Source organism: Peromyscus eremicus, chromosome 6 (genome assembly GCF_949786415.1).
Source record: "Peromyscus eremicus chromosome 6, PerEre_H2_v1, whole genome shotgun sequence".
In the NCBI taxonomy this organism is placed as follows: domain Eukaryota; kingdom Metazoa; phylum Chordata; class Mammalia; order Rodentia; family Cricetidae; genus Peromyscus; species Peromyscus eremicus.
The window spans coordinates 97,396,564-97,411,577 of record NC_081421.1 but is presented as its reverse complement, the minus strand read 5'-3'; the positions used below and the strand labels follow the sequence as shown (position 1 = coordinate 97,411,577).

At 35.4% G+C, this 15,014-nt stretch overlaps 1 protein-coding gene across 1 annotated transcript in view; it reads left to right on the top strand.

Moving 5' to 3' along the window:
* Ugt8 (UDP glycosyltransferase 8) overlaps positions 1 to 14,198 on the top strand; it is a 43,393-nt gene extending 29,195 nt beyond the window's left edge. Inside the window, exons 2-5 of the mRNA XM_059265004.1 lie at positions 5,003 to 5,145; positions 5,983 to 6,059; positions 8,492 to 8,711; positions 12,740 to 14,198. Of these exons, the coding sequence (XP_059120987.1) occupies positions 5,003 to 5,145; positions 5,983 to 6,059; positions 8,492 to 8,711; positions 12,740 to 13,103 (804 nt within the window). The 3' untranslated portion in view covers positions 13,104 to 14,198. The remainder of the gene's footprint in view (positions 1 to 5,002; positions 5,146 to 5,982; positions 6,060 to 8,491; positions 8,712 to 12,739) is intronic.
* Positions 14,199 to 15,014: the final 816 nt, after the last annotated feature.

Genomic DNA, 15,014 nt, shown 5'->3' with positions numbered 1-15,014 from the left:
ACATATAGTTTGGGAACATCTGACATCTGTGTTTCTATGTTCGTATAGAATACTTGATTCACTGTTTTGATCATTGGTCTTCGTTCACATTTAGATGATTGGAGAGTTATTCCCCTGGGGTTTGGATTCCCCTGAACCCTTAGGAGTATTAACCTTGGACATAATGATTTTCGAAGCCAAACATCTCTGTTTTGTCCCTGCCATGCCACCTGGTGGTATAAAGTACAATGCTGTGCTGACATCTGAATATAAAGGAATGGATGTGATTTTTAAATGTACATTTTTGATGAAATTAAAATATGTATTCTGTGCATATATGCATACATACCCACAATGCACACAAGAAGTAATGTTGTTAGTTTAAGTTTTGACTTTAAAAAGTAATTAAAATATATCAAATGTACAGATAACCTAATTACAAAATAAAATATAATGAGAGAAATTGAACCATGGAAATACTTAAAGTACATGATAAAGTAACACTAAATAAATTTCAGAATTATCAGGGATGACAGATAAGTGGAACAGAGGAGAATTTAGAAAGCAACTGAGATGGTAACAGTTTGAATCACTGAAGAGATGGAGTATTCAATACATAGTACTGAGAAGGCTGACTCCTGAGATGATTAAAAATAATGGTAGGGACAAGCATGGTGGTGTACATGGAAAGGTAAGGGATGATGATTGCTTAAGGATAGTCAGGGCTACATGGCTAATATCAGAGTATTAGGAACTACGTAGTAAGATCCTCTCTCAGAACAAATGAATTGCTAGTGATAGAACTCCGCCTTATTATTCTAGATGCATGAAAATTAAATTCTGTTGCTAAATTCTAAATGCATGGAAAGGTGATACACTAATGAGCTCACACTGCTGAATTACTGAAAGGAAATATCACTTGAGTGATAATCTTACAATGGGAAAAGATTGCTGAATAACCCAGAGGCCACTTAAGTGATTGTATCCTTTCTGAAAAAAAGAAGTTGAAAGAAAATTGTAAAACTTTAATGCTTAGTAAGTGAACATTAAATAAGTTCTGTAAATGTTTAAAGTTAAATGGATTAAATTGTGGTATCATGTGTTTAATAGAGTGCTTGTAGATGATATGAAAACATTTTGCGTTTCTGGTCCTCTTAAGTAAGTTGAAGCATTTTTCTGGAACGTTTGTGCAATTTAGCATTCTTTGGGGGCAGTTTTCTTAAGTCATTTATGGATATTTCTGTCTATTTGGTTTTTGTGTTAATCCTTATTATATGTTGTAAGTTCCTTCTAGTTTAATTATTGTTTTGTTGCTTCCATTCTCTGTAGTCTAGTCTGATCTTTAGTGAGCTGTGCCTGTTTCTTTTGTGACTTCTGGTATCTCTGACTCAGGAAGACCCTTCTGGAGTATGACAAAAGCATTCTTTTGTGTCTACAGATCAACCACCTGTTTATTCAATTTAACATTTTCTTATCCTTCTGTGATTCATGCTCTGTGGAAGTGTAGAGCCTCATATTTTCACTAGACCTATACTTGTATAACTCCTTTACTCTCTCATGAGAAGTCCCAGCTCACATCTGACAGCACTCTGTCTCTATCAGCTGTCTTCATTGCTCTGTCATAATTGCTCTAGACTCTGGGGACATATTACTACTTAGAAAAGTGAACTGCCTGTGCTTTTCCAAAGTTTCTTCATCATTTTGTTCATTTTCATTTTTTAGTTTTGAGACAGTGTTTCTCTGTGTAGTTTTGGTGCCTGTCCTGGATCTCGCTCTGTAGACCAGACTGGCCTCAAACCCATAGAGATTCGCCTGGCTCTCCCTCCCGAATGCTGGGATTAAAGGTGTGAGCCACTGCCACCTGGCACATTTTCATTTTTTAAATGATTGTTTGTGTGATGCATGTGTGTGTGTGTGTGTGTGTGTGTGTGTGTGTGTACATGTGGAGATCGGTGTCAGGCATCAGGTCTCTTCTTCAATCATGCCTCACCTTGTTATTTGAAGCAGGGTCTCTTGTTGACTTGGTTAGAAAGGCAGCCAGCACATCCCCAGGGTCCTTCTATATACACTTTTCCAACACTGCTATTATAGGCATGCACTGCTGTGCCCAGCTATGGATTTCAACATAGGTCTTTGTGTTTGCACAGCAGGGAGTTTACCAGTTGACATCTCTCCAGCCTCCTATTTTGTTTTCTGAAGCTTTAACTTTCTTTTAATGTCTCATAAATTCCCTTGGAAAATGTACTGTTGATACAATACATTCATTTTTTTTATAAAAATTGGCATCATCCTAACAATATTTGCAATTCAAGCATACTGTTCCTCTATCTTTATTCGTACCTTCCTTTTGTCCTTTATTAAAGTTTTCACATGTGTTTTTTAAGGTTTATGTTTATTAAAGTTTTCTTCAAGTGTGTTTTATACATTTCAGTTTAGTTTCTTCTTCTATATCTATGGATGCTGTTGGTGTTAAAAATAAATGAAGTTTTAGTCTTTTTTTAATTTAGTATTTTCTTTGCAGGAGTTCGGAAGTTTCTAAATACTTTTATGTTTTATAATACTAAGTTTCTGCACTAAGGGTTTTTTAATATTACACATCTTTATCTTGAAATTAATTTTAGTAAAGAACTACAAAATGATTTGGACTATATCATTGATGAGTTCTTAAATTCTGGAAGGTACTTAGTATATATATATATATGATGACATCTAGGGCTTCCCAGCCCATTGGAGATAGAGGCATCATTTTCATGAATTTCTATTTTCAAAGTCTTTACTATGGACTTAGAAGCCTTAATATCACTATATTATATTAATATCACTTAATAACCTCTAGCTCACATGTGTTCATGTTTTCTGGGTGTATTTTTAGCCAAATCCAAAACTCAATCCTTTCAGTGTTCCCATTGTACATCTGTCAGTTAAATATTCTGTGCACTTGTGAAGATTAGAAACCCTATAGAGAAGGAAGATTTCATCAAGGAGAAGCCAGGTATTCACTGTCTCCCCATTTGTACTTAGGACATTCCTTCATCTATTTTACCTCCAACCCAGTTGAATGTCAACTTGAAGCTACACTGCCCCTTTTAAGCCAAGCGAAGTGTTATCTACTGAAAATACTGACTACTTTTCATGTAGGTAACCATGCTGATTACAACTCTTTTTACTTCCTTGCCTGTTAGTGAAAACTAAACAAATATATTCTTAACACTTATGGTAGGAAAAGGGAGAAAAAAATGTAGATGTGTGGGTTTCATTTTACATCATGTGGAATAAAATCTGGAGAAACTTTCATTGCATGGAGTTCACTAAAACTCTGTGACCTTTCAAGTCTATGTGAAAGAAGACTTAAATGATACCATTACTGTAAGGCCACCTGCATCTGAGTAAACTTTTTGCTAATTGCATTGATCCTAAAATTGAGTGGTAAGTGGTAAATTGCCTAAACGCAAGACATAGGGGAAAGATGACACGTTTCATGCATTCTCCGTGTAGCATTTTTAGCATTGTGTTAGGCATATCTGCCTTAGTGTTGTGTGTAAAATTTAAATTGTGAATAGATTTTTTTCTTCTTTTTACTTAGAATCAACAGATATCATGCTCATATTTTCAGCATATGAAATAAGGCTTGGTAATATAGCAAAAGATAAATTAGTGGTTTTGATCCTAAGTTGAGACAGCCTCTGTTTCTTTTATACACTTATAAATCAAATTTCTTAGAAAATAATGTTTAAGATTTGTGTCTACCCAATCATAGTGTGTTTTCTTCACTGACTACAGGATCTACCATCTTAACGTTATTGCTCTCTGTCTTGCAGTGTTTGGATTCTCTTAAGTCATTTGAGATATAAACTGTGGTCCTTCCCTTCTGTTTCTAGGAATGAAATGTCATAAAGCCTCTTTATACAAGTATCATTAAATAAAGAAAAATGTTGATTACAATTTTAGGTCACCTTTATATAGGCAAGCTGAGCCATGGTACCAGCATGACATGATTCTTTGGCTGTGGTCAGTGTGTGCTCTAGAAAGTGGTATGAAACTGTAACCCACATTGACACAAGACAACAATCCACTGATACTGAACAGAAAGGCAGGAGCTGTGCAGTGGCCTTGACAGCAGGCTCTGCACCACAAACACTCCTACAAAACTAGGTCATACCTGCCTAAGGCATACAGTCAGTAGACAGCAGGGTTGTCCTTAAGAGAGTCTTACATGCCCTCAAACGCACTGGACCTGTTAGTGTTCACACAGTGAATAGCTCCCATGTCTTTGAGAAAGATTCATTCACATGGATGACCCACCGGTAACATAAGACTTGTGCTTTTAGAACCCAGCTGCTGGGAGTGGTGCCTATGTACAGGACTGCTTTCATTTTTAGTACAAATCATCCATCCCAGCAAAAGTCTGAAAGGATTCATTGAGGAGTTTAGCTGTAGGGTTTGTCACATGATCTGACTGAATCTTTTGCTCATATTCTTACATCTCTCTCTAACCATGGCTCAACTATTAGAATGTCTTGACTTTTGAGGTCTCATACTATTAGCTATTGGTTTATTTGGGTTGTTACTCACTGACCTTAAGGAAGACAGACAAACAAACAACATATGCCATCCTAGTTCAATGAGCATTGTCAGAATAAGTATTTTTTCATTTCATTTATTTTAGGTGTGTGAGTGTTTTTCCTACATGTGCATGCCTGTTAATGAGCAGAGGTCAGAAGTGAGTGCCATATCACCAGAAAATATAGCTATGGACAGATGTAACTTGTGTGTGGGTATTGGGAACTGAACCCAGGTTCTCTACAAAAGGGGCAAGTGCTCTTAATGGCTAAACAATCTCTCTGCCCCCTGAAATAAAATCTTTTAAAGTAGTTTGCTGTTTTTAGTGGAAAATGCCATGTACTATCTTCTTTGGTTTTCTTGTTTAAGGAAATTATCTGAAGATTTTTCCAAAGCGTATTTTGATGCTTCTGACTGAACTGTGTTGGTCTTCTTAAACTTGCCTTCCATGTTTCTATTCTAGGATCTGCAGAGTTGGGTAAATGGTGCTCAGGAGCATGGCTTTGTCCTGGTGTCTTTTGGAGCTGGTGTCAAGTATCTATCAGAAGACATTGCTTACAAACTGGCTGGAGCTCTGGGGAAATTGCCTCAAAAAGTGATTTGGAGGTAAGAGCATGGTAATTTAGGTTGGTTTTTTTGCTATTGAGTCCTAGTTTCTTTTTATTTAATCTTCACACCATGGAACACTGGAGCTTGGAACATTGATTCACTGCCTAGATTAGATGATCTTGAGGTTTCTTTTTGTTTCTAATGCATTGAAATCAATAATTAATTCATAAAGGTCTGTGATTGATTAAAAAATAACTACATAGAAAGAATATATGATGTGGAATGAGATAGTCTATGTTGGATACAGTTTTATTTTTCCTTTGGATTAAGCCCTCATTTTTTCTTATATAAAAATTTAGTTGTAATTTCATGCCTGACTCTATATTTCTTCAAATCAGTTTGGAGTAAAGTAGATAATGATGAATGAGTAAATAATTTAAATACTTTATTACTTCAGGTACTTTGTACTCTCACTGTGTTCTCTCGCTTTAATTGGTATTTCCAGACTTAATATGAGAGACTGAGCTTCTGAAACTCTCATTAAATTATCAGATACGTCTCGGCTTCCTAAAGGCACTGCAGCGGGGTGTCAGACCTGTATACTTTGTCGAGCAAGCATTTGTTTGCATTTACCACTATTTTGGAGGTCTAGGGAAGAGCAAATGGAAAACAGACTATGAGAAAATCTATCTTATCTGTCTACCTGTGGAATATTTTGTTATATTTGGAATATTGTAGAATATTTTATTATAAAGAAAGTGAAGCACATTTTTATTGATACTAAACCAAAATTTCAGTAATTTATCATGTAACATAACATTTGTAAGCCTACTAAATTAACCCGTGTCCTAAGTCTTCATTTTGGAAAGACCCATTGTCTGGTATTCATTTTAGGTTTTCTGGAACTAAACCAAAGAATCTAGGAAACAACACTAAGCTCATAGAATGGTTGCCGCAGAATGACCTGCTTGGTAAGTCAGTGACTGTACTTACTTAACTGATATATAAACATGATGTTAGCTCTTAAATGGTTCGAAAAATGTGTGCATGGTTTCCGGTGGACTCATTCTTAATCTAGTACTTCAATTCCTAAAATTCAGACCAGTGATTAAGAATTTTATTTGTTGGAAAATCATTGGTAAAATGTAACCACTGGAATCTATAATTAAAAAATTTAAACAATCATCCAATTTTAATTTCCATAAAATACACATTAAATTGTATAAGTTATTAGTAGTAAATAATGCTATATTTGATTAGGTTAATTGGTAAAAGTAGTAAAATTTAAACAAAAAGAGCACACACTGATGTTATAATCATTTACAGAGTTATGTAAGTCCTAGATAATTGGGAGTTATTCGATTGTCTGAAATCAAAGAAAAGCCAAAACCAGGGAAATAATTGATTTAAGTTTAATTTGATCAATTGCTTTAATTCTCCCTAAATTACTAAGAGTTTTAATAAACATTTGCTTTAAATTCTTATTTGTTGTGATTTTGGTCTTCAACACAAAATTAAAATAATATTGATTATGTGCTTATCTTTGAAGTATGCCTAAGTATAAACTATTTTACTTTGTTTAATGAGTACAGACAGTAAAATGAATAATTTTATTCATTAAATTCTGGAGATGCCCAGTACAGTATCATTCCCTTAATGTGTATTAAGGAAATAATAAGAAAGCTATTGATCTCAGCAGTATTAGACACCATTTATATAATAATATTAATGCCAAATATAAAATAAAATGACATCTTAAAATTATTAATCTTAAAACACTAGTAACAATCTTTAAATACTTTAAAATTAAAATTTAAGATTATACTTATTTTAAAATATGCTTTCTAGATGCTACAATGGCCCTACAAGTCAGACATTTTATTTTATTTACCATTCTTATTGTTGTTGTTTTTAAAGATAGTCTACCATGTAACCCAAATTTTTCTTGCACTCAACTGTGTAGCTTTGAAGTCTTGCTTCTGCATCCTAAGTGCTGAAATTTTAGGAATAGTTAAATAATAGTGTGTGTGTGTATGTGTGTGTGTGTGTGTGTGTGTGTGTGTGTGTGTGTGTGTGTATGTGTGTGTGTGTATTGAACCCAGGACCTCACACATGATCAGCAAGCACTATTCACAGTGCCCTGCACCTTCGCACTCTATCTTCAGGCCACAGAGCAAGCAATTTCAATTTTTCAATATGAAATGTTGAATAGCTTTTATATATGGGTCCTCTCTGTGTAGCTCATTCTAAATGTAGTAAATGAAACTGAGCAAAAATAAACACAAGAATTTTCTTTTCTCAATACTTTTTTTTCTTTATTTTCCTGGCTGTTACTGTGATCTCTTAATCCGTACAAGGTAGGAAAAAAAAGAAGAATCCCGTAGAAAAGTTGGCCATCAGCTAGCTCAGTACAACAATATGACGCTTTCACCTAGGAACATTTGAGTTTTAAATGTGGGACTACAGCAAAGTTGCAGCTCTTTAGTGGTCTGTGAGGAAGACCTCTTCAAGGCTCCCCCAGGTTCTTCTTGTCTCAGTATTCTGACTTTTCCAAGATTAGTGCTTTGCTATTACTCTAAGCATCACCTCTGCAGGGGTTGTGATGACTTCCATAATCAAAAGATTCATCCAGGACAAAAAGTAGGCACCAAATCACTGTCCTCTCCCTTCACCCCATAGAGTCACCCTTTTCTTTAGATGCCAGCTCTACTTGATTTTTCAATGCTGGACTTGGTAGTACAGGTTTTGTTAAAATAAGGAGTTCTGCTGCCAAGAAATACTTTTCAACCTGATCTTTTATTTAATCTGAGATCAGGGGTAGACACTATACAACACAGATGTACTGAGAGCTCATTGATACTGCAGTTTGTACACAGTTTTGTACCTGGTAAGATGAGTATTTCTGCAACCAATAATTATTTATTGCCAAAAACACATTTCCTAAGCACACTGATATTTTTCTTGCACTTCTTATGCAAGTTTTCATTCCTCTTATTAAATATAGGCCATTTACCTAGTAGGTATACCTCATTAAAATTTTAACAAGCTAGCCTTTCTACTCCCATGATAGCTAAATATTATATGATATGATATATATCTCTTACAGTTGATGCCCTCATTGACTTTCTCCTTATTATCAGCAATTAGTCTGTGTTGCTAGTTATGTGATAGTTGTGTTTCAGAGAATGGTGTCATATATTTTATGATTAGTGTTGTATGTTTAAATTACCTAAAAAGGACTTTCAGTTGATATATGTAACAAACATTTTAATTGAAGTAAATAATGGATCAGTGAAATTATCACTTTAAAAATTCACTTTCTGAAATGCATGTTTACTATATAGTGTTAAGCTCTGGATAAATCTAGAGTAGTAACGTAAGTTGTTACCTTTTTATCTTTTAGGTCATTCAAATATCAAAGCCTTTCTAAGCCATGGTGGTTTGAACAGCATTTTTGAAACTATGTATCATGGTGTCCCTGTAGTGGGAATTCCACTTTTTGGAGACCATTATGATACTATGACTCGAGTGCAGGCAAAAGGCATGGGGATCTTGTTAGAATGGAAAACAGTTACTGAAGGAGAGTTGTATGATGCGCTGGTGAAGGTTATCAATAATCCAAGGTAAGGCCTCAGCTAATATAAGGCAGATGACATTATGTGTATACACATTTATCACATATTTACATATATACACTTAGACACATTTATTTACACAGTATATCGGCAGGAAGTTGTCTCTAAGTCCACCATGGAGATATCCCTTGCATTATTGTTATATGTGTTCTATAAAATTTTGAAGTTAAATGTATCAGCCATTTAGTCATCCAAGTTGTAACCCTGAGGTTTTTGCCACCAAGATTTTTCAGAAAAACTAAGGGGGATCTATTGTCACATCTCTCTAGTGTGTCAGATTTGTATCTTTTATGCTCATTTGTATCCTTGATACTCATTGCACTAGTTATATTTGCCATGGCTGTGACCAAATACTTGAGAAGATGTGACTTGGAGGAGGAAGAATTTATTTTGGTCTGTGGTTGGAAGGTATATCGTGCTGACCCAGGAAAAGACCTGATGGCAGGCCAGCTGTGGTCACATGGGCTTCCTCACATCTTGATAGGAAAGCCGAGAGTGGAGAATACTGGCACCGTTCTGGCTTTCTTTTTCTTCATTCTGAGTCCCCAGCCATAGGACAATGCTATCATATTCCTATTTTCCCTCCCCAGTTCTCTCCTGGAACTGTTCTCACACCCATACTCAAAAATGTGTTTCTCGGGGAATTCTAAACCCACTCAAGTTGACAGTGATCAGCCATCACCCTTGCTGCTACCTTGTATTAGAACTTTTGCTATTCTCACTATAGAAATGAGGCACTTGACGCTCAAAGAGCTTCAGTAATTTGCCTATGGTCGCATAGCTATTCAAATATGAACTGAAGACAGACTTAGCTGTCCTAAGCAGAGCTCTTCATCCTGCCTAGCAATCACGTGCTGCTGGCTTTCCCAGCACTAGCCTTTGCTGAGATGTGTTTGCTCATGTGAATGATGAATTAGAATCTTTATTTTGCCTTTTAAATTCTTGATGTGTCCTGAGTTAACCCACTTCACAAATAAGTCTCAGTGGGCAGCTGCCCTGGGTAGATTTAAACAAAGCAGCGATTTTCTTCATTTGAAGACATGATGTTTAGTTTATCGTGTGCTTCAGATGACATTAAGTAGTTGAGGAGAGTAATTTCTGTTTTTACCTGGGGGAGATGGCTAAACCCTGGGTTGAGAATTGTTGCTATATCCTAAGGAATGCCACATAAGAAAATGTTTTCTTAAAAAAATTATTTGAACCTTACTTACAAAAATTTTTAAACATCCAGGGTTCATTATGCTACTTCTCATAGGCACAGAGATGGCACTCATCTGTGGTTCCTTAAAATTACAAATGTTTTGGTCACAAATGTGGCACCTGGAGCAGTATGCTCTGTGCCTCAGGCTCCTGCATACTACCCCTTCTCTAATCTGTAGTTTTTCTGGTTAGACATCATGAATTTCAAGATATGCTTTTAGGAAAATATTTTTATATAGGCCTGCAAAATCTGAAGGAAGGATTTGGTGTAGGAAAGTTGTAGAGCTGCTAACATTGGGTCATTATATAGAAACATTTACAGAAAGTGGTTCGGCAAGGTGGTTTGTGTGTTTGTTTTGCAGCACTGAAGGTTGAACCGAGGGGCTTGCACATGCCGGGCAAGCACTCTTCCATGAGCTATATTCCCAGTTCAGCTTAACAGTGTTCTCTGAGGTGTGAGCCAGCATGAATTAGAAAAAGATCAGGCTGTACTCATTACATTGCAATGAAATCTTAACTGCAGAATCTTGAAGGATATAATAGGTAGAAAAATGCCTTGCGTAATATAGAACTAGCAATGATATGTGCCATAAATGAGCAATTCCCTAAAAGTCAGTATGCAAACTGGAGCAAATTACTTCAGATGTATGGCAGATGTTCCACATTTACAGGGAAATCATTATTTAAAAGGCTAATTATCCTCATTAACATTATATTCAAGATATTCTAGTTTAAGGCAAGTAACCACTCTTGCTAAAGAAAGTTTTGTTGTTTGGGGTTAATTTTTTTTTAAACATAAACCCTACGTGATATTATTACAATCCTACTTCCTTTACCTGGTCCCTTGGTACGTAGTCCCTTGGTTTTGCTTAATGAAAACCCACTACTTTGTGTGGAAGAATCCTTCTTAGTCTGGAGACACTATCATTCTAGAGAAAGCAATAAACAAAGGTGAACTGATCTTTATAATTTCAATTATCTAATACAAAGTCAGTTTTACTATGAGATATTTTTTCATAAATCCATGAAATATAATGTGATTTCATTACTTTCAAGAAGGAGAAATGTCTAGGATATTCTTCATTTTTCTATTTGAAGGATAATTGTTTACATATATATATATGTATATATATATATATATGTAAAATAGAGTAAGAGGAAATCCATTTTCTCTTGCCATCAGCTAGAAAGCATGATTCAATGTAAAGCAAGATGTGGATGGGCTCTCAATATTTGGGTGAACACTTTAGATCATTTACATCTAGATTCATTGTAGAGGAAATCCTGATGACAGAGTAAATGTACCTTTAAAAGCTACATCCTCCTGTCACATTGATATGAAAAGGTCTACAAGTGATTTTCTTGGCTTGCTACCTACCCCAGTCCTAAATTCCTATTCATTTCCCTGATTTGTTGCCATGCCTATTATAAGCAAAATATGTAGGGCTACAGCTACATCACAAAAGGAACATCACATCAACTCATGCAGCACTGTAGCTTTTTTAGTTAGGCAATAACATCTTAGAGTTCCTCCCACTCTCTGGATCCTCCTTTCATCACATCCCATACTGGCCACACTATGGCTAGTGCTCTGCACCTTGAGGTTCTTACTGTTCATTGGATCTGCCATAGTCTGGCAGGTTGCAAGAATTACAGTTGTTTCTGACTTCTTTACTTTGAATCCAGGATCTTGCCAACTCCTACCAACTCTTTCACTCTACCATTTCCCCCCATCTGGTTGAGACTACTCACCTTTTACTGCTCATGTGGTCTTTTTCATGTACCCCTTACCATCACTATCTTCTTCTCTAGTATACTAGCCATTTCTATGTCTAATGGCTGTTTGGTTCTATGCTTTAAGCTACATAATTTATCATTCAGTACAGGCTTGAGAAATTTGACCAGATATCCCTTGTTTCGCATACTGCTTGTGAATGGATTTACCCTTGGAATGCACCTGCTCTCCTAGCTTTCTTATTCTTCACATTCCTCCTTTAGCATGCCAGGTCTTCACATATGTCTAAGATTTCGCTCCTTGGTAAGGCACTAAGAGCCATATCCTCTGTGATATTTTTATTTTCTTGAAGTAGAACTTATTTCTTTTGTCTAAGCAGTATAATCTTCTGTCAGGGCCCTGTACTCAAACAGACTGTAAGAGTGTCCCACAAATGTATAATTATGCAATTTAAATTAAAATAAAATGTTTACATTTTATCACATTACCTGTTTTTTTAACTGACCACTTAAGAAAAGTTTTATAGTCATATACATGCTTGCTTACAAAACATTGTGTTTATATTACATATAGTGTCATACATCATATCATAGTGCTTCTCAATCCCTTTTTCTTCTGTTTAAAATAACATTCTCACACCATCATTTATTTTGGCTTTAATGTGACTGAATGACACTACTTTTTTAAGAACTGGTATGAAAAACATCAGTGTTTTTCTCTGTCATTTTAATAGAACTTGAAAAATGTCTCTTTTTTTAAAAGATATGTTGGTTAACAGCATTTTGCAATTTCTAATGAGTGATGTGTGTGATGTAGTGTGGGAAAAGCTTTGGTCAGAAAATATACATCTGCCTCTCATCATGGAATCTTTTCAAGATGCTGGGTCTCTGGGTTTGCTTTTCCTCACTAGCTTGAAACATACAGAAACACTATAAGTATTCAAAGCATTTAACCCAGTTCCTGGAGCACACTTAGGTACTTAAAGAAGAATATCAGTCATTTCACACATTTCTAAATTGAGATAACCATCAATACAGAACTTGTGTGTACGTGATCATATCATGTTTTTTTCCCACTGCAGCTATCGGCAGAGGGCTCAGAAGTTATCAGAAATTCATAAAGATCAACCTGGCCACCCTGTCAATCGGACTACCTATTGGATAGACTACATTCTTCGCCATGATGGAGCCCATCACCTCCGTTCAGCTGTTCATCAGATTTCTTTCTGTCAGTATTTTCTACTGGATATTGCCTTTGTGCTTTTGCTTGGTGCTGCCTTGTTCTACTTCATTTTGTCCTGTGTGACAAAATTTATCTATAGAAAAATCAAAAGTCTGTGGTCTAGAAATAAGCGTAGCACAGTCAATGGACATTACCAAAATGGAATCCCCAATGGCAAATACAAAGGAAATGGTCATATTAAACATGAAAAGAAGGTAAAATGAGCTAACATCCCAGGTTATGGGAACAAATCTGTTTGGTCATTGAGTTTGAATTGCTATACTTTAGTCTAACAGCTACTAAAACTAAATGTCAGCAAACAATTCTAATACTCCCTCATCAGACCTTACTAATGAAATGCCATGGATAAGATATCTGTAAAGAGCACAACCCTAAATGCAAAAATGTATTTTATTCAAATACTGATGCAGAAAGTTGGCACTGAACCATTTAGAAGCCTTAATTATTTAAATCAATTAAGTGATTGTGTCAGACCTTAGTTTTAAATGTTACTTGTCTATTATAGGTGAGGAATGGTGTCTTTTTTCTTAGTAAGATGTGTGTATGTGTGTTTCCTATTCCTATATCAGTAAGTTTTGGCTTGTATTTGTTGAAAGTACAACATATTCAGGAATGGAGTAGGAAGACGGGACCCAAATGTTTCTCTGCCAGTGTTTAACATATGTGAACTTTGAATTCTACCTTCAACGACTGTTTCCCTCAAAATTCAAAGGGGGCAAGTGAAAAGATGGGTGGCACAATTTTTGTATTTTTGTTTATTATAGATTTTTTTTATTTGTTTGTTTTGTATATGTCCTTCCTACTGACTATGGATTCTTGTGGAGGAAAACATGTAATGAAGTAAATGAATGGTTTTTCACATTTTGCTTATATTTTTCTCCTACCAATAATTTTTCTCTGGAAGAATTTTCTAATTTTCTTGTCTTGTTTTAGTAAGTAACATGTTAACGTATAATTAAGACAAAGCAACAAAGCTTACTTTTGTTCAGAGTACTAAAGATTATTGCTCACATGGCACTTGGAAGCAGGGCCATTGTTTGAATGTTTATGTGACTATTGGATATTCCATAATTTAAGTTTTGAATATTCAGGTGTCACCATTGTAAAATTTTAACTTTAAAATACCACCTTTTATTCCTTATATTGTCTGGGTCACACAATCTAGTACAGAGGTGCCAACATATGAGTCTTTTAAGCAGAACATTTATGAATCTCCTGATTGGTACCTGCTTTGTCTGCAGGGGTTTGAAGTTTTGTCAGTAAATCAGACTCTACATGCTACACAGAAGTGACAGGAATTGTACCACCCATTTGTGCAAATGAGTTCCATTCCCTCACTCCATCAACCCAACTCAGCAGCCTTTGATGTCACTGTGTCTGACATGGGACAGTGACTGTATTCATTTGGAACAGGGAGATGAGTCACAACCTTCACAAAATCAGGACCTCCCTGTTGAGCCACTTACTAGATGACAACTATAGGCCTATTCCATGTCACTCTGTTTACTGAGCATTTGCACTACACATGCAGAGTATGTGCTTTATTTATTTGTGGTTGGAAATCCCACATTTGACACTTGAGAGTAGAGAAATGAAATAGTAACATCATTCACTAACATGGAAGAGTTGTGAAAAATCTAGAATGCTGTAAATCCTTGTCATACACTATGACATACAACTTTATGACACTCCCACCAGGAGCCACTCTCATATACTTAGAAGTAATATCATCAATAGTTTTCTAATGCACAATGCATAAAATGTACTGCTTTCTGAATACTTGAAGAAATGGTATATATACAAACCTGTTAGTTACACCTTTTCACAATCTTATCACAATGTTGCCATTAAGAGGAAAAAAGTCAGGCAGTGAATGGTGGGATGGTAGCAGGACATAGAGTGTATGAATGAGTTGATTCTACATTTTGGCATTTGATGAAGTTGACAATAGGCACTAACTGGATGATTAAGCATAAGTTAATTTCCACTGTGATTTAAAAAAAAGACTTAAAACAATAAACAAAATTGAAAATAGAGAAATGTTGTTGGAATAAAATTTTTATTCAGATTTTTATTTCACAGTATTATATATAGGTATATTTAGATTATAAACA